The sequence below is a fragment of the Polistes canadensis genome, unplaced genomic scaffold, assembly GCF_001313835.1.
Source record: "Polistes canadensis isolate GaletaPanama2010 unplaced genomic scaffold, ASM131383v1 scaffold_7, whole genome shotgun sequence".
NCBI classification, from domain to species: domain Eukaryota; kingdom Metazoa; phylum Arthropoda; class Insecta; order Hymenoptera; family Vespidae; genus Polistes; species Polistes canadensis.
Window position 1 is genome coordinate 589,393 of NW_014569554.1, and position 19,220 is coordinate 608,612.

Below are 19,220 nucleotides of genomic sequence, written 5' to 3' on the forward strand. Positions count from 1 at the left end.
AAAATAAATAATTAGTATCATTGAAATATCTATTTTTCTTTTTAGGTTGAAACAATACAATTATTCAACATTCAACTTAATTCTGCATCTAAATTAATCGAATTTATTAGATCGATTTAAATGATTTTCAATGAAATTTGATAATTTTTCATGGAAACATACGCGAATTATTTCTATGTAATTAGTAGTTGATTTTATAGATGGCGGGATGGAAGGGTTAGGAAAGTGAGGGAGGTGAATTAAGGAGTTTTTCGATACGTGTTGATGTTTACAAACTAAAAGTCGTAGGATTCCATGTAGTATAGGATAGCTTTGGATTAAATATTTTTTTGCAATGGCTCAAGCCAAACATAATTTGCCAGAAGCATCTAACGGGACGATGATGGAAAAGGAAAAAGACAGTAATGAAGATAAAGAAGGTATGGATTTATATCAGAGTGATTGATAAATTGAAATATTAAATGATTCATTTTTTGTTTACTGTAAATTTACAAAAATATTATCAAGAACAATATTTAGCAGGTTCTGTAACGATACCAGAATGTGCAGTTTGTCTTCAACCTTGCATACATCCAGCAAGATTACCTTGCAATCATATATACTGCTATTTATGTGTAAAGGGTGTTGCTAATCACAATAAAAGGTGTCCTATGTGTCGTCAAGAAATGCCATCCGATTTTGTTGAAAGACCACAATTGGTAGAAGTCGACGAAGTTAAGGAATTAGAACGACCCGAGGAAGAATATCAATGGTTTTACGAAGGCAGAAATGGTAATATTTATTTTTATTTATTTGTATATATTAATCATTCTTATGTCTATATGTGAGCGCGTTTATTTATTAAGGTAAATGTATCTGTTTAGAAAACAATATAAATAGAATAGACACTAATGAAGTTAATTAGTTTAGGAAAATCCAATGAAGAAGCTACAATATAAACATGAAAAGTGTATGATTGTATTCATCACTTATTTTGCAAAAAAAGAAAAAAGTATTAGTAGTTTTTGTATATTTAAAAATTGAAGAGAATTTAGTTTTACTTTTTGCGTTGAGATTCAGGCATGCTTAGGTAAATTTGTAAAACTAGCACGCGCACATAGAAAAGTTGATATTCTACCGCTTCTTAGGTTGGTGGAAGTATGATTCAAGGATCAACAAGGATTTGGAGACTGTATATGAACTAGGTGAAACTAAATGTGAAATGTTGATCTGTGGCATACTTTATGTGATTGACTTTGAAAAGAAATGTCAGTACAGAAAATATCAGCCACGTTACAAAAGAAATATCAAACGTGATAGAAAAGATGCACAATGTAAAGGAGTTTCAGGTGTATGATAGTTTATTTATTAAAGTAAAGTACCTGTTTATGTTGAATTTATAAGCGTATATTGATAATATATATTTGAGATTTAAATATTGAAAAATAATTTGGGTTAATGCAGGCATTTATAGTAATAGAAAGACAATACCTAAACAAAATTGATGAAATAGATGTAAAAATTGAAAACATTGATTAATAAAATTTGTACGTATTATACAATATAATTACAATTAACGATCATTTGTAATATTACTTATTATGTGATAGTGTCTTGATTTTTTACAATAAAAAATGTTATATTTTTTCTAAACTTATATTTATTTCCTAAAAGTTTCCCAATTGAAAAAACATGTAATTATATGGAATAATTCATTATCGATAAATAGATAATATGTATTAAATTAAATTGTATTCATAAAACAAATTGTTACAGGATGGTGGCAGTATGATCAACGTACAAGTCTTGAATTAGAAACTGCTTACAAACAAGGAAAGAGGACTTGTGATTTATTGATTGCAGGGTTTTTATATATTGCGGATTTTGGTTCCATGCAACAATTACGTAGAAATGATCCTTCCAGGAGAAGAAGAATTAAACGAGATTTGTATAATGTTCCAAAAAAAGGAGTCGCTGGTTTGAGACTGAACGTTCAAGAAGAAGAAATGATTAGAGAAATAAGAGGCGCGGAAAGGCCAGCAAGTCCTGAAAGCGATACTATAAGTATGTATTATTGATAAAGTATACAAGCGTAGAATGGTAAAATTAAACATGTTCTTTTTCTGACTTAGGTGGAGATGGTACAAGTACTCCTATACCACCAAGTAATACTCCACAAACACCAGCTGGTGGAACTGCAAGTGGTGATGCTACACCATTAAATGATAGAATGGATCAAAGATCTGATTCTTTGCATCAGGTTTTAGAACAAATGCGTTCATTAGTATTAATAGAACATTTATCATTTAACAGTAATAATGATTTGGAAGAAACAGCAGAGGATGAATCGGTGTCTGAACATTCTATACTTTCTTGTATACCAACGTCACACGAATCGGATGAAGATCATTTGTAGGAAAAAGAAATATGAATTTCACCCTCTCACTTATTTGTGATACATCAAATTATTGAGAAATAAAATACAACCAAAGAACTACGTTATGGTTAACAATCACAAATATAATATTAAGAAGTAAATATTATTCTGTGATATGTCACAATGCACAGAGAGGGCCCTTAAATATCAACTTCTGATCGATCAGAAAAATTAAATCTAAGAAAATATTCAAATTATTGATTAAATATAATATCGAAATATAGATCAACACTTGTAAAACAGTATCGATAAAATCAATTAATGTAATATATGTAATATGAGCGTTCCTACTATTCTTTTAACTACATATAAATGAAATATACAAAATAATTTTGGATTATATAATGAAATCAATTGAGCACTTCAAGTTTCTTTAGAAATAAAAAAAAAGCATTAATTATATTTATTAAGAAATAAATTATTCGTTTCAAGAGAAAAAAAAAAATATTCAAATGTAATATAATACTTGAAGTAGCTAAATAACTTTCAAGTTGAATAAAATATATTCTAAAAATATAGTGTTCATTTATGCAACGAAAATTATAGTACGAATCACAATTATTTTTACAGATAATGTTATTGTATCTAATTATGTACATAGATTTATAGCGAGAAAATACATTATCATATTTTGCAAAACATAACAGCCGCATAATTTATCTTTTTGAGCAATCTGACACTTTACACTTTTCATTGATACCAAATGTGATATTAATTAGAGAGCTGAAAGTTTATGTTAAGCAGCCATCAGCTTGATATTATTTGCAATAGAATGTATAGCATATAAGATATGATATACATTATACCAAAAATAATATCACGTTCTCAGGTTTTATCACGTAGAGATTGTCACTTTTAGAGATCTAGGACTAATCGTGACTCTAATATACAAAATTGCTATTTCTTTACAATTTGTGATTTAACTAAAAAACATTTAAATAACAGCAAAAAAAAGGATGACTAATTGTTATACATGAAAAAACCAGGTTTTGAAAATTAATTAATAGAAAAATTATAATATATAATTTTATTTTCGCAGATATTTTTTAAATCCAATGATGCCTCGATTTACGAATAATAGATGTTAGAAAAAGTATTTAAAGAAATCGATTGTTATGGAGAATGATAATGTACGTTTGAGAAATTATAATAAATACCTTTTATTACGAAGACAATAAAGATTACCTTTCAATTTCGTATTTTTAAACAATTCAAAATAGCAGTCCCATTCGAATTATTAACCAATTACGATTCGCGCCAGGCATGCTCACAGCGCAATTATACCTGCAACCAATCAGCGAGCATATAAGTTGTGAATATATTCGCGTTATATTTAAAAACATAAGACATACGACATTTTAATGAATATTGTGTGTTGATTCAAGTATATAATAATAAAAATTAATAACAAGTTTTATATATATATATACATATGCATATGTTATACGTACATCATATAATGTTTAAATAAATGTTAAATAATCGAAAATATAATTTATTTAAGCTTACCTATACAGTGAAAATATATTTTCGATATTCACTTTTTGAAATTCAACAGAACACTTCTTTGATAACTGCTGAAGTCAATCAGACGTACGTTCTTGTAGACAACGTCAAGTTTATCGAATTAAAATTCTTTTACAATTATTATAAAGTTACAATCTATATATATAATGTTTAAATAAATGTATTATTACATAAATATAAATTGTAAATTTTAATGCTTAAATAAATGTAAAATTATTAAAAATGTAAATTATCTAATCTTATCAGTACGGAGAAAGAACTTAGATTGTCACTTGTTAGAATTTAAGTGAATACTCCTCACTCGATACCTGGATATAGTCAAGTGATTGTTTAAACAATTATATAATTATATTGATTATTAATTAAATATTAATTATATGATAAATTATTTCTATTATGATTAATTATTCATGCTTTTTAAGTTAATTTTTTTCAACGAATGAAAGAATAATTAAGTTTCTCAAAATCTAATATAATATATAATTGGTGCAATATTTACAATATTTAATATCGTTAATCACCAAGTATTAAAAATATCGATTGATATATATATATATTTTGATAATTATAAAATAATAAATATTTATACAAAAAGTAATTGATACGTCTATTGTACACGTATGCTATATTGTATTACGAAAAAGAAATTCACGATTCAAGAAATAAATCAGAAATTGATTAGAATGTTCCTGTTTATGATGCAATTACACGGTTACATGACTTTAAACTTTCACGCTTAATAGTGTGAGTCATTTCTTACGTGTGAATGAAGTTGACATAATGCAGCTTCGAATTTTGCATTTCATTCAAAAATGGCGCTGAATGATACTTTCTGAATTCAAATGTTATCACTATCATATTTTTGTTATTATAATTAAAAATTGACGAATAAAGACATTGTAATCATTTTTTCAATAATATTAGTAAAATATTAACTACGTTTAATTACAAATATATTTAATTTTGCTGATATATTTATATATATATTTTAATTATAGTTCAATTTTACTTCGTCAGCTATACCACCATTTTGACTTGACACATGCGCTTTAAACGGTGACGCGATCAATATCTCCCAACCAACTATAAAAGAATTGACAAGAAGATTCGAAGACATATTGCGTCTTATTAACGATCAAGATTTTACGTCGTATTAATATACTTTATATCAAGTTTCAATCTACAAATAAATTTAAATCGGAAAAAAAAATTATTTCCTTACATTTGTGCGCGAGTGATTTAATAAATCAATTATTTCTTATTTTCGTCATAATTATATAAAATGAGGCGCTTCAAAGCATATTTGAGAACTGAAGGGTCCTCGAAGGAAGAAGAAATTCGTAGATTTTCTGTCGAGCCTAGAGAGGTGACCAATTTCACATTTTTGAAGGATAGAATACAAAACATTTTTCCAAGCCTACAAGGGAAACAATTTACTGTCACCTGGAAAGGTAAAAATATCATTTTAATTATTTAGATTAAGCCATTGATTAATTTGATGGTTCAAATGTTTATATCTCTTTGGATTTGATACACATTTTAAAGAAAATATTTTTCTTTTATTTTTATTTTTAATATTTTTTAGATGACGAAGATGATCATATTGCAATATCAACCAATGAGGAATTGGATATTGCTCTGGAAGAAATTAAGCATCAAAATCCTCCTAAATTATACATAATAAAACATAAGGACAATCAGAGAAATGTGTACGTTCAGCCAGAAGAAATAGCAGGAGTGGTACATCATAATATCTTATGTGATGGCTGCAATAAGAATGTCAAAGGTTTTCGATACAAATGTATTGAATGTCCAGATTACGATTTATGTTTTGATTGTGAATCGAAAGGAGTACATCCAGAACATTGCATGATTCGTATAGCAGTACCTTTACAATGGACATCACGCTATGGTAGGCGCTTGGCTCACCATATGAAAAAATTTATACGTAAAAGCAGTATCTATAATGCAAGACTAGAAGAAACTAGAGAATGTCCAGCTATGAATGAAAGACATTACGCAAGATCTAGACCAAATTGCGATAATTCTTCATGGGTCGACACTTTTGCTGATTATTTTAATGATTGGACCTATAATGCAGGTGAGTGTCCCATGAAGAATATTCCAAAACCACCCGAGACAGCAACCGAAGCTATACCTTCGACTAACGAGTCTTCGGCATCTAAAGAGGCTAAAAAAGAAGCTAAACCACATATTGATCTTTTAAAGATAGTAGAAGATAATATTGCACAGTTCTTGAATCCTCTTGGAATAGATATAAGTATGAAAGTTAAGAATGATGAAAAATCTGACATTTCGCAGAACAATGTTCCCAATAAAAAACAAGCTGATACAAAAGTAGGATTCGATGAAAATCCTGCTAAATTTCCTGGTGAAGGGAGAAAATTGAATGAGAAAAATATGAATAATCCTGAAACTAATGACGAATCATCCGTAACAAATATAAAAGAATCACTTTCTGAAAAATTTGATAAATCCTCAGATGACGAAGATTGGACTATGCTGAACAAAGATGAACGCTCTGCTTCTGTTGCCCCTGCTGTTCCTGTTACTGATCAAACTTTGCCTACTTCTTCTACTTCGTCTGAGCCCATCTACGAAAATGTGCTAAAGAAGGTATGATTTGATTCTGGAAAATATATCCGTATTTAAAGTAACAAAATGTTATAATAAAAAAATATATATCAAATAAGTTATATTAATTTGGAATATTTAGGTTAATACTCCATCAGCTCCTGTAAAAGAAGAGCCAAATGGAAATCATTATCCATCACTACCAAAGCCAACTCAGCCAAGAATTATATATCATTCAAATCCGAAGATTCAAAATGCTGTTGAAATTATGATGACCATGGGATTTTCTAATGACGGTGGTTGGCTTACTCAATTATTGGAGATCAAAGACGGTGACATCGGAAAAGTTTTAGACATGCTGTCGCCAGTACGTGAATGACGCAAACTATTTTGACAATATATCTTATATAAAAAAAACTTAAGGGAAATCTTACATAAATTTAGAGATATACACTTTTAAATATTATTATAGTAGACATTCCAACGAATCGTCAATATGTAATTCTATATACTTTTCTTAAATATATAATGCATGTAAAAATGTAGCATTTCTAGATGTTTGTGTTCTAAATTTTATGGATTATAATAATATAATAATCAATAAAGTATTGCAAGGTTTAAATCGCTGCTTATTTTTTTCTATATGTCACCTAAAATTATAAAAATATAAACGTATTTAAAATTATACCAAGATTTTATTTAATATAATATATACTTAAAAGATAAAAAAAGAATAAGTTTCATATTTACTTCATACTTTATTTGCAATATTTTTATAAAGATCTACAAAGTTTCATTATTTCCAATGGATTTCCGGCAGTCAATGCCCATATTTCTATTAATCCTTCTGGAGTTAAATTTCTTATCCACTTTCGGTCATTATAATATTCCATTATTGATTCAAATTCTGTTTTATTGTAATTTTTTACCCAAACGGGTAGGAAAGGATCTGTAAATTCAAAGCCCTCTTTACCAAGTAAATATCGAGGATTATCAGACTCCTTTCTTTCCTATTAAAACAATTTAAATATATCATAGAATCGTTTTTAATCATATTTTACAAATAAAAAAGTTTAAATTTTAAATTATATTTTATTTTATATTATTACCTTGCATGCTCTAACATCTACTACCAACACAGCAGCTCCATTGCACCAATCATCTTTTACGAAATTTATAAAAGACAAAGTTAATGATATTTGTTGAGGCTTCATCCATATTTTAGCATCATTACGTATTCTGGTATGATCTGACCAAAATGCGTTGTAACCATCTATAGCTGCTAAAACTTTACACTTTCCTGCGATGCTAGATTCTTTTAATTCGGTCAATAATGCATCTATTACACCTGTTGCATATCTCACTCTGTTAATACCAAACTCAATCATTTCTAACAAGGGAGTACCCTTTGATGATAATTCTCTTACATTCCATTGATAATCTTTCGATATTCTAAGCTAGAAGACAAATTTAATTACAATGATAATTTAACAAATAAGCATCTGTAAATACTTACATCAAGTTTTGATAAAAGATCATTATTCTGACTTTTAAAATATAATAACCATTTTCCTGCATCGATCGGTAAATCTATAATACCTGGCATTGTGATTGAATTAGCTATTTCTTTTGGAAACATAAACCAACGATTAGCTAAAATTTAAAAAGTAAACGTACTTGATTAGATATTAAATAATATGTACAATATAAAAGGCGATACAATTCTAATGATAATTTTACATACGAGTAGGTACGTGAACTATGATCATCTCCTTCATAAAAGCGTAATGTAATATATGCGTTATCACTAATGATTTTCCTGTACCATATTTTCCATCTATAGATATTTGCAATTAAAGAAATATACATGTATTTAACGTAGCATGATTTATGCAGTAAAAGATATTATAAAAGGATACATAATAGATATTTGTTTATAGGCCTACTATAATCAGCCTGTTCTAGGTATGACAATATTTCTATCACAGGATTTCTAACTAATAATGAACATTCATTGAAAGTATTCGCTAGGGCTAAAAAATTGTTGGGAATTCCATTAATTTTATAAAATGTTTGAACAATATTGTCTGGTATTGTATATAATCTATTCAAATGTTGTTCGTTATGATTTATTGGATTGGATTCTATTGTACGGAACGTTTGAAATTGTTCATTTCGTATATCTTTTGGCGATACATTAGCCAAAGTACTATGTCGTCTTTGCCATTTAAATCGACATAAATATTGTAAAAATAATCCTAAAAATGATTTAAACTGTATAATGATACACATGTTAAATATAATTAATAAAATATTCATAATAAATAATCGTTGCAGTTTTAAGATTATTATAAATAAAAACTTACGCGATGTTAATGACATTTTTTATAATATTCTCTTTAATGAATATGCAATTGATAATTAATAATTAATAAATATGTTCAAGTTCTCTCATAATAAAATTAACATTTAAATAAATATATTATTCTTTCTTCATATGGGGGGCAAAACAATCATAAGTTATAAATCAAGAATACACTCGGTGATATGAGATACATAACCTAATATTACTGGATACTGTCATCAGCGTCATCTGGTGCTTTATAAATAAGAATACAATTGCATATTTTTAAATTTGAAATATCGATGATTTCGCACGCGATAAATATTTTTTGATGAACGAAATTTTAATTAATAGATAAAGATTTCAAATTGTTAAAAGAACTATTTTCTGTAAGAAAAATTGCTTCAAAAATTATTGTTTTCTCGAGGATAGTTTATGAGTAAAAATGAAGCTTTGTTAATAGTTAAAATAAATCAGAGATAATGAACAATTTTGAATAAATCTATTATAATCTAGATTAAAAGGTTTAATATTTATCCGTAATATATAAGAATTTTCAGTATATTAAAACTTTAAATAAATATACGATAAGTGTATATAGAATTTAATATTTTATTTTTATATATCAAATTTTTATATATATATGTATATTAATAAATCACATTTAATATAAAATTTTGCTTTATATTCTTTGACACAATACCTCAAGTGCTTTGAAATATGCATACTTAATATCAAATTCCATGTCGTACCAATAATTAATAGCTATACACGCATGTGATTGTCTTACATGATGAAACCAAAGAGAAGGAAGATATAATATATCCCCTTCTTTTACTCTTGCTTCTAATCTTTGTACATTTTTATATTTTGGATATCTATAAAAGTAAGTGATTATTGCATTAAGAAAAAAAATAATAAACATTTTGTATATTTGTGACTATGATTGAAAAAAAAAATAATACCTATTATAATCTGAATTAAGAGGGTCAATATTTATCCATGGTATCCTATCAAAATTTTCCGAATACTTTGAATCTAGATTATTCCTAATATTGACTGGTTCGATAGTCCACTTTCCAGGCTCTATTTCTTTATAAACAGCAGGCGGATATTTTTCATATGGAATCCAAGGTAAATCCGTAGGAGGATGTAATATGAAAGTTTTTTCGCCTGACACTACGCAATATATGTTTTCATATGGGTCTTTATGCACTACAAATTAAGGATACAGGTGTGTTAAAAAGAATTTGAAAAGTTACGGTTTAAGATTTCATTTTTTTAAAAAGAAAATAATTTTACTAGATGTAACGGCTCTGTGATCGCCCATCCAAAAATTAATAGCGTCAGGCTTTTTACCGAAGGCATTCGTAGCCCACAAAATATCTGTATCGATATCATCCCAAAGTTCAGTGAAATCTTTAAAATTAGAATTCTGTTTCTGAATATAAAATATACTTTCTAATTCAGGATTTTCAAGAGTATTTAAAAACTTAGACATTGTCAGAGAACGCTCTTCTGGCATAACAAAATATTGTTTCGTAATATCTTCTAAAACACATTTTGTTATTGCATCAGCATACCCATTAGGTGTAACGGCTACAGAAACTAATTTATCTCCTAAAATCTCTCGAAGATAATTTATAGACCATTTTTTGATAGCTGGCCAGTGTTTGCAACCATTTCGTATTATTACTGGTAAATTTTTTGATACATAATCACGATAAAATATTAGAGGATCTATCATACCATTTATTTCTGCTATTTCATTTCCTAAGTATAGCTCTAGAAAATGAAAATAAATTTACAAATACATATGATATGAATATATACATATATATATATATATATATACAAATATTGTTAACCTCAAAAATATTATACACAATAATTACATATTTACAGTTATTTTAATTATTTTTTACAGAATTCATATAAATTTAATAATAATTGCATTTCATGCCACATTTTTATTAATTCAATACAAACCTTTGACTTCTTGAGAAAGAACCTGACATGCTTTCTCAATTTTATCTGTTGGGTCTATCATAGTTTAATGTATTTAAAAAAAAAATAATTAAATAATATTTTATTATTTTATAAAATCTTATGAAGTTTTCAAAACATAATTATATTATTATTAAAATTAATAAAATATGATTAAATTACAACGCTGATTATACAGTTATTCTTTTGATACGCTAAGAACGCCATCTTATTTTTAACCTTGCTTCAAAACGCTCTTCAAATGCAACACTAATTACCAAAGCCGGTTTCAGCATACACTTATTTTAGAAACAGGTAAAATAATAGTTAAACTGATATTTTATTTATTGTACTTTCTTATTTCAATCTATCAGTGGTGAGTATATACAAAATTTCATTTTAGCAATAGAATTTTGTTAATAGTTTTACTTTCATTTTAGGTTAAATTATAAGTTTGATGCGTATCTTAATGATTTAGTGCATATCTTTAATATAAATTTTATCATATTTAAAGATAATTTATGTATCATCTGTTTTAACTAATTTTATATTTCAGAAATTATATGTTTGTTATTATAAGTTGTGTTAACTTGAAGAAAAAAAAACACGCTCAAACAAATTGAAAAAAACATTTTTGTTAATTAGTAAAATTAATGAGAAATAATAAGAAAATATGTATTTTTTAATATTGAAGAAACACTATGGTAAGAGGAGGACGTGGTGGAATGCTCAGAGGTGGAAGAGGTGGTATGGGACGTGGCATGGGATTTCCTAGGAAACAATTTCTACCACGGCATCCATTTGATTATACATTGTGCGAAGTAGCATTTCCTCGTGTTAAAGCCGCCCCAGATGAGTCTGATCTTCAATCTGCTCTTGTGAAAAAGAATACGGACATGTGTCCGACTCAGAAAGAGCAAACTTCTATTTTAAATTTGGTTACAAAATTGCAAAGTGTTTTGGACAATTTAATTGTTGCTCCTGGAACTTTCGAAGCATGTGTATGTAAATTTTATTATTTTTCTTCTTATTATTATTAGAAAAATGTTTTTATGTACTTATGAAAACAAAAATATTTGCATTTACAGCAATTAGAAGAAGTGAGACAAGTTGGTAGTTTTAAAAAAGGAACGATGATCAAAGGTCATAATATTGCTGATATTGTTGTAATTCTTAAAACACTTCCAACTAAGACAGCGGTTGAAGCACTAGGAACAAAAGTCAACACTGATCTTAAGACTGGAAATCCCAAAGAAGTTTTCAGGCTTGTACAGACGGAACGTGGATTTGATATCTCAAATAACGAAGCTACCGTAAGAGTATTAATTACAACCTTACACCAAAATTTACGTAAATTGGAATCAGATCAACATTTAGATGTACAAATCTGTCAAGGTGATTATATCATTATGAGTTAATTTTTGAAAAACTCATATTTATATATCAAGGAATATAATTTAGTTTTTTATTTTTATAGGACACTTGGCAGCAATTCGACACTCTCGCTGGTTCGAGGAAAACGCTCATCATTCTAGTATTAAAGTTCTGATTAGATTACTGCGTGATCTCAGAAGTAGGTTTGAAGGACTAGAACCATTGTCACCATGGATGTTGGATTTACTTGCGCATAATGCAATAATGAATAATCCAAGTAGACAGGCATTGCCAATAAATCAAGCTTATAAGAGAGTTCTTCAATTATTATCTTCAGGATTATTTCTTCCAGGATCTGCTGGTGAGTAGCATAGTAGTATATTTCTTCAGTTAAAAATAATCTAAAAATAATAATATCTAAAAAATTAATATTTTTTATATAAATATATTTATTTTATTTCAGGTATTTCAGATCCTTGCGAAGGTGGCAATATTCGTGTTCATACTGCGATGACTTTGGAACAGCAGGATTTAGTGTGTTTGACTGCTCAAACCTTATTACGTGTTTTAGCTCATGGTGGTTATAGGCCACTTCTGGAGGGTACTAACAAACTAGCCGTTGAAATGAGTGTATGGGCAGGTGGTGTTGTCGCTAGTCCTTTAGACAAAGCTTACGAACCTCCTACAGAACAAGAACAACAAGAAGATATGGAAGAAAGTAACGAAGAAATGATTACAGAAAATGCGTAACTTCAATGATTGATTATAACTTTCATTATAAGACGTAAAAAAGCACTTATCTATGTCATCAAAAAAAAAAAATCTGTGTTTATTAATATAACGTATTATACATTTATCAAAAGTAATAAGTTTTTCTTTTGTATCGACGACGAATACTTCAAAGATTTATTTTATAACGACAATGGCATCATAATCAATTGTAAATCCCATTCTTATTAGAATTATATGTATTATTTCTAGATTGATAATGGTCATATCATTTTTGACCTATAAAATAAAAGTCTTTAAATTTAATCTACAAAATATTTTGTTACGTTAAATATAATATCATATTTATTGTTTTGATATGTAACAATGACACGAAAATTTCAAGTCTTTCGTTAACTTTTAGATTAATGTATCTTCTCTTTATATAGGTTTATATTTTTGTATCAATATTATTACGATGACGAATTCACTAATTTGCTAAAAAGATACGAAATTTTCTAAGATTTAAGATATAGAAGACAATCTTAGAAAAATGATATGACATTATTTGTTCAGCTCAAATATTTGGTGTATATCGAGCGTTCCGTCGTAGAAATAAGCATCTAAAGAAGTTTGAAATAATATTTATATATAAAAAAGTTTTTACCGTAAACAAGGATCGTTTTCGGGAGTTCGACTGATACGAGCACAATTGACAGATCGTACATTGGCACCGACGCGTACAGGAACCTTGAAAAGTTTACCTTGGGGCATGCAAATACATACTTTAAATTGTTCTTGATCTGTAGGATTTTGTACGAACATCGGTGCAACTGGTATATTATCCATATCAATAATAACACCATTTTTCGTATCAAATATGATATTTCCATTGAGACTTTTAAGAAAAACATCGTTACTAGCATTCCAGACGATCTCTTTGCTTTCCATTTTGATACCTTCAGCACCGTGTAATGAAATCCGATCGTTCGAATCGATTGTTAAACTTTCGTTAACCGGAGACGTTATTCTGTGAGTCTGTGCTATTTTTACATCGATTTTCTGGACCCCATTTGGTAGACCAAAATTAGGAAAATCTGTTGTAAAATAGATTGCCCCGGTACGAGAATCTTTAACTTCGAACGATTTAACTTGGGATATGCTCGTACCATTTGGAAGTAGTTCTACACGAGAACGTGAACTTTCCTGATCCAATCTACCCTTAACGTCGATTCTAATACCACCATCGTCCGTTGATATTTCCATCGGCTCGTCGCCGTAACTTTGACATACGCCGGATTGTAAACAAAGCTAGAATCAAATTTCATTAAATTTAATAATCAGCGTGCAAATGTAATATCGCACGTATTAACAAATATATTGTAAAAAGGAATTCAACAATACTTTGTCCAAATCCGTACGGCCGTAAAATTTGACGAGATTTTCGTCCGGTATCATTTCCATAGCTTCCATGCCTTGACTGATTCTTAACACGGCGATAATTGTGATACTTAAAAATAAATTACACAGGCCAATTATTGCTAAGAAAAATGTTATCGTCCAAAGGCAGTAACGTTTTCTCGATGATTTTTCACCGATTGGCGTTGATCCACGCGACGTAACGATCGTAGTTCCATTAATATTTTCCGAACTAAGAAATCATTATTATTATATAATTATATATATATATACAAATTATAATGATTATTATGAGATACGCATCTTCATAATCACCTTATACGAAGACTACTGGTACTATTTTGATGAACGCTCTTTCTGATCAATGGTCCATCACTATTCGATAAATTATCTTCCGCTTTTGACATGGAAGGTGATCCAGTGTCATTTCCACAGGCATCGATAATGGCCGACATTGAATTAAGCTAAACACACGTATACTTATATACATACAGTTATTTTCATTTCGCTAATTAAAATTAATATTCATATTAATTAATTCTAAAAACAAAAAAAAGAGAGAATACAAACAAAATATCATTTGTATACTATCTAATGTTAATTAATAATCCCAGGAATTTGTTTGTTTATTTTGGATTTAAATAACGAATATAAAATTATTATTGAAAAATTGTTATGCATCAATATAGTGGGGGGTAGAGTTCGACGTACTATTTTTTTGTCTACAGTCTTGGTCAATGTTCGATATAAGGGAATCAAATAAGAGATTGAATCCAGTATCGATTGCTTTACGTTGCACACAATATTTGATCTAAAGATCAAGAAGCTTTTCAACGATAGTAGGTAGTAGTCTTTCGAAGAAAACGCAAATAAACGGATACAGTTGTTAGACTCTTGAAACGTGTGAAAGAACGAAACCGATTCGACCGAGATAGACACTGAACTAGCTAAAATCTGGCGGCGCTTGCGCGTCTAAAGATCAATGTCGAATATACTTTGGAATGTGTGTCTACCTTCCTTTTCACTTATACATATATATTTTATACAAATTCCTTATTTCTGCCTTTTAAATAAAAATGCAAAAATTATTTATCTGAAATAAATTATTCGAACGATCAATCTCAAAAAGTAAATATATATTCAATAAAATGTCAATCAAAATTATATTATATTTACGTTCAGAATTAAATGTTATAAGATTTGGTTTTCCTTGTTTGTTTCTTTTGGTCAGGATTTATGCGAAATAAATTTTCGGAATAATAAATAGTTTTTTTATTACGTTCGAAATAAATGTTAAAAGTTTTTCGTTCATTTTTGTTGTTCTCAGAATTAAGACGAAATATAAATTGTGAGAACAGATCGATAAAAATGTCAATTCAATTAATCTATGAGTATTATTATTAATGAAGTACAAAATGATATAAAATAACGGTATAAAATACAATATTATTAATCGTGTTCTGCCCAGATTACACTTTCCAGCCAAGGAACATAATTATATACTTTCGTGTAGAGTCCTGGAGAATATAAACCACATATCTGACCTGCACTGGTAACACCTATGATGTTGTACATGCAATAGTTTTCGTCATTGAAAATTAACAATGGACCGCCACTGTCACCCTAAAATATAATATATAAACATGTACGTGAATTATTAATAAATTATTATGTTTATTATACAAAGAGATGGTGTGCAATTGAACGGAAAAAATGGACGAGTGACATAGCTCAAATTGAAATAAAAAATAAAATACAATGTACCCCACAAGTGTCTTTGCCAAATTCACCGGCGCATATTTGCCATTCGTTGACGATACCACGATTGTATTGAATGTTTGAATAGCTAAATTTGTTGCAAGATGTATGGTTAACGACATTTATAGTGACTTTTAACAAATCGTCTGATTTTTTTCCGGTGTCTAAAATATTCGAAAGAAAAACATTAAATTCATATTTATTCGAATGTATTTTATTATACGTTCGCTTAATTTTAAACTAATGTTTAATATTCGATGTTATCACACTTACCAAATTTAACGATACCCCATCCTGTAGCGGTAGCCTTATTTTCAGGTGAATCAGGTAAAGCAGTTTGCAAACAAGCAGGTCTAGCAAATTCATTAAATTCTACATCGGTTTCTAGTTTAAGTAACGCAATGTCGTGATACAACAATGGAGGCTTGTATTGTGGATTTCGAATTTTTTCAATAATTTTGTAATCTTTCGGATTGGCTATATCATTCGTTGATACCAGATTGAGATCACCAACTCGCACTACAGTTGGAGCAACGCTAACAAAACGACAAAAAAGATAAATTTCCTTTAAACTTTAAATATGTTTATGGATAAGCGTGTAATCTCTGGAAGATTGATAAAAAAAAAGAAAAATAAAAAGAAAGAAAAAGAGAAAGAGAGAGAAATGTTATTTTTTAATTCGTAGAACTTTTAACTAGATAATTTGACTCACCCATCCCCTGAGCGTAAGCAATGGGCAGCCGTTAAAACGAATCTCTTTGAGACCAAACTTCCTCCACATTTCCATTCAATACCATTACTAGATTCATAACCGAGTGCTACCATGTGAGGAAATTCTCGTGCAGCTGCTTTTTCACCACCGACGATCAATGTTTTACCCTTTATACCGCACGTGGAGACGTTAATCGGTTTTTGTCCGATAATAAAAATTGGTGGATATATAAGTTGGTAGACGTACTGAGAATATTCTTTACATTCTAAGAAAAAAAAACAATATTCATGTACTGGATGTTCTGTAACTGTTATTACAAATGAACAAGAGGCGATGTCATATGGAAAATTAAAGCTAAACTGTATAGAATCAGAATTTGTTCATATATTAGTTTTTGTTTTGGAGTATAACATTTCAATATGTACTTTTTTTAATGGGTTTAATATTATTGTCAATACGATGATAACACTCATATCGATTCTATTTTTACGTTTATCTAACAAAGATTCTTTATTATTTCTTAAATTGTGTAAGTTTAATTAAATTGACGCGTACTCGAACATGTTTTTCAAATTTATTTTTCTTAAAAACAAAGATTTATAAGAACAAATATTATTTCTACATTTTCAATTTACGTTACACAGAACATCCTTTATATTTAATATTTTTAATTTTCAATTATTATATATTATGCTAATTTTTGTATAATATGGTACAATATTAGACATAAATAAATAATTAATTTAATTTATAACTCACTTTCTCGAGCAATAGTACCACGTCCATCATACGTTGGATTTGGTTTTTCTATAATCATTTTAACATCAGTAGTAGGGGACTCATCGTTAGGACAACAAACTACAGGGATACGACCTTTATATCCACAATTTTTTTCTGGCGGGTTTCCGGCCTGTAACGACTTATACACAGGAATACAATCAGATATTAATTTACAAATTCCTTTTTTCCCATTTATGGAACATTCGCTCCCTAAAAGGCAACGTACATTTGTGACGTCACGTTTCAAAAATAAATTAAATCCAAATCCGAAAAATTTGTCTTACCTTCGTCCAATTGACCATGAACTTGAAGGAAAATGATCGAAATGAAACATAGAAGGTAAACGATTGTCGATGTTAATGTCAACGAAAACATTCTTTATCGAGGAAAATGAAAAAACTTGAACACTATTGTTTTCTTCACATATTTTTCATTCTTCGTAGTAGTCTCTTTGTTGCTGGTAGATACTTCCAAACGTTCTTGATAATCAATCGCTACTACTGTTGCTTCTTTCTCGACCGACCTTTTTGTTATCCAAGTTCGTAGCATTCGCATTTGCCCCACCACAAATCCTTTCACTGATTGATAGTTCGTGGAGATGGTAAAAATATCCAACTCGTTTAACAAGAATCAGTATTTTTAATGAACCTTATGACGGTTCAATATATATATCTTTTGTAGCATTAATTATTAAATATTACTTTTCTTTTATTTCCTTCTTTTTTTTTTAATTTCCCCATTATAAGAATTTTCTGACGTCATTACTATTATACTATTCAATATCTATTTAGTTTTATTTTTCCTTTTTCTTTTCCTCGAATATACCAGTTAACTTCTTCAAATTGATCATCGATTTTCTATGATCAATTATAAATATTTTAGAAGAAATATGATTTGTTGTTAGAAGAAAATGTATATGACGAAGTCGTATTATGAGTCCAGTCATTTTGTCTGGTGGAAGTAAGAGGAACAGTAGTTTTTTATTTATAATTTTCCGATATTGAGACATTTCATTTTATCGATATCACGTGACCGGATTTTTTCTTACATTAAATATTTCTTTAAAACGTGATGATTTATTTCAACAATTTTTCTTATCTTTTCTAAACAATATTTTTATTCGTTATGTTAAAAATCAATTCGTCGAAAAATGAAATAACTGAAATAAATTATTCTTAGTAACGCGTAATTAGGTTATCTAATTAATGACCTCAATTTTTTCTAAACAAGACACAAATTATAAATATATTGTCATGTCTCAAGATAATATCGAAGATATTTGAAACTTCGTAATATAGTCGTGGTAAAAATATAGGTATCTAAACTACAGAAAAAAACATGTGTTGCTTCAGATCTTTCCTCGTTTGTATTAATTACTTTGAAGTAAAATTTATCCTCGATTTTGTTTTTTATTCGATTATTAATGAATACATTGAAAACGCTATACGAGAATTCATATCGCATCTCTGAGAAAACTTATTGTTTATTTGCATTAATAGTCATCAATGATATTTTGTATAATTTATCATGGTAAGAGGAAAACTAGTCTCGAAATTTATGATCCATTAGAATAAGTTCTAGTTAGGATAAATTCTATTATG

General features: G+C 28.5%; 7 protein-coding genes across 12 annotated transcripts; 3 read left to right on the forward strand and 4 right to left on the reverse strand.

Annotated features, from left to right (window-relative positions):
- The first annotated feature begins 45 nt into the window (after positions 1-45).
- LOC106790806 (E3 ubiquitin-protein ligase RNF146) lies at positions 46-2,812 on the forward strand. 4 transcript variants are annotated; one of them, XM_014755979.1, is made up of 5 exons: positions 46-419; positions 523-771; positions 1,128-1,328; positions 1,756-2,043; positions 2,112-2,809. In XM_014755979.1, exons 1-5 carry the CDS (start codon positions 335-337, stop codon positions 2,393-2,395), a joined length of 1,107 nt encoding a protein of 368 aa, XP_014611465.1. In that variant the 5' UTR covers positions 46-334; the 3' UTR covers positions 2,396-2,809. The 4 variants fall into 4 exon arrangements, with proteins under 4 accessions (XP_014611465.1, XP_014611455.1, XP_014611480.1 ...); XM_014755969.1 differs by having other exon boundaries at positions 520-771; positions 2,112-2,806; XM_014755994.1 differs by lacking the exon at positions 1,128-1,328 and having other exon boundaries at positions 2,112-2,812.
- Positions 2,813-5,008: 2,196 nt separating this feature from the next.
- LOC106791177 (sequestosome-1) lies at positions 5,009-7,160 on the forward strand. Of its 2 annotated transcripts, XM_014756656.1 has the most exons (4): positions 5,009-5,394; positions 5,529-6,044; positions 6,447-6,580; positions 6,681-7,160. In XM_014756656.1, the coding sequence occupies exons 1-4, from the start codon at positions 5,226-5,228 to the stop codon at positions 6,915-6,917; spliced, it is 1,056 nt and encodes a 351-aa protein (XP_014612142.1). In that variant the 5' UTR covers positions 5,009-5,225; the 3' UTR covers positions 6,918-7,160. The 2 variants fall into 2 exon arrangements, with proteins under 2 accessions (XP_014612142.1, XP_014612135.1); XM_014756649.1 differs by having other exon boundaries at positions 5,529-6,580.
- Positions 7,106-9,134, reverse strand: LOC106791191 (28S ribosomal protein S29, mitochondrial). 2 transcript variants are annotated; one of them, XM_014756679.1, is made up of 7 exons: positions 8,905-9,134; positions 8,458-8,796; positions 8,283-8,375; positions 8,055-8,191; positions 7,648-7,995; positions 7,296-7,548; positions 7,106-7,188 (listed from the first exon to the last, which is right to left on the reverse strand). In XM_014756679.1, exons 1-6 carry the CDS (start codon positions 8,918-8,920, stop codon positions 7,312-7,314), a joined length of 1,170 nt encoding a protein of 389 aa, XP_014612165.1. In that variant the 5' UTR covers positions 8,921-9,134; the 3' UTR covers positions 7,106-7,188; positions 7,296-7,311. The 2 variants fall into 2 exon arrangements, with proteins under 2 accessions (XP_014612165.1, XP_014612156.1); XM_014756670.1 differs by lacking the exon at positions 7,106-7,188 and having other exon boundaries at positions 7,277-7,548.
- Positions 9,135-9,563: 429 nt separating this feature from the next.
- On the reverse strand, positions 9,564-11,085 carry LOC106791148 (jmjC domain-containing protein 7). The gene is made up of 4 exons (XM_014756581.1): positions 10,872-11,085; positions 10,185-10,667; positions 9,848-10,097; positions 9,564-9,760 (listed from the first exon to the last, which is right to left on the reverse strand). Exons 1-4 carry the CDS (start codon positions 10,930-10,932, stop codon positions 9,565-9,567), a joined length of 990 nt encoding a protein of 329 aa, XP_014612067.1. The 5' UTR covers positions 10,933-11,085; the 3' UTR covers position 9,564.
- Positions 11,086-11,096: 11 nt separating this feature from the next.
- Positions 11,097-13,594, forward strand: LOC106791138 (interleukin enhancer-binding factor 2). The gene is made up of 5 exons (XM_014756554.1): positions 11,097-11,183; positions 11,563-11,869; positions 11,957-12,263; positions 12,346-12,603; positions 12,706-13,594. Exons 2-5 carry the CDS (start codon positions 11,570-11,572, stop codon positions 12,990-12,992), a joined length of 1,152 nt encoding a protein of 383 aa, XP_014612040.1. The 5' UTR covers positions 11,097-11,183; positions 11,563-11,569; the 3' UTR covers positions 12,993-13,594.
- On the reverse strand, positions 12,850-15,411 carry LOC106791144. The gene is made up of 5 exons (XM_014756568.1): positions 15,081-15,411; positions 14,685-14,833; positions 14,355-14,601; positions 13,618-14,261; positions 12,850-12,924 (listed from the first exon to the last, which is right to left on the reverse strand). Exons 2-5 carry the CDS (start codon positions 14,822-14,824, stop codon positions 12,903-12,905), a joined length of 1,053 nt encoding a protein of 350 aa, XP_014612054.1. The 5' UTR covers positions 14,825-14,833; positions 15,081-15,411; the 3' UTR covers positions 12,850-12,902.
- Positions 15,412-15,624: 213 nt separating this feature from the next.
- Positions 15,625-18,148, reverse strand: LOC106791316 (venom protease-like). The gene is made up of 6 exons (XM_014756875.1): positions 17,904-18,148; positions 17,599-17,829; positions 16,840-17,104; positions 16,401-16,663; positions 16,134-16,291; positions 15,625-15,992 (listed from the first exon to the last, which is right to left on the reverse strand). The coding sequence occupies exons 1-6, from the start codon at positions 17,992-17,994 to the stop codon at positions 15,819-15,821; spliced, it is 1,182 nt and encodes a 393-aa protein (XP_014612361.1). The 5' UTR covers positions 17,995-18,148; the 3' UTR covers positions 15,625-15,818.
- Between the last annotated feature and the right edge of the window lie 1,072 nt (positions 18,149-19,220).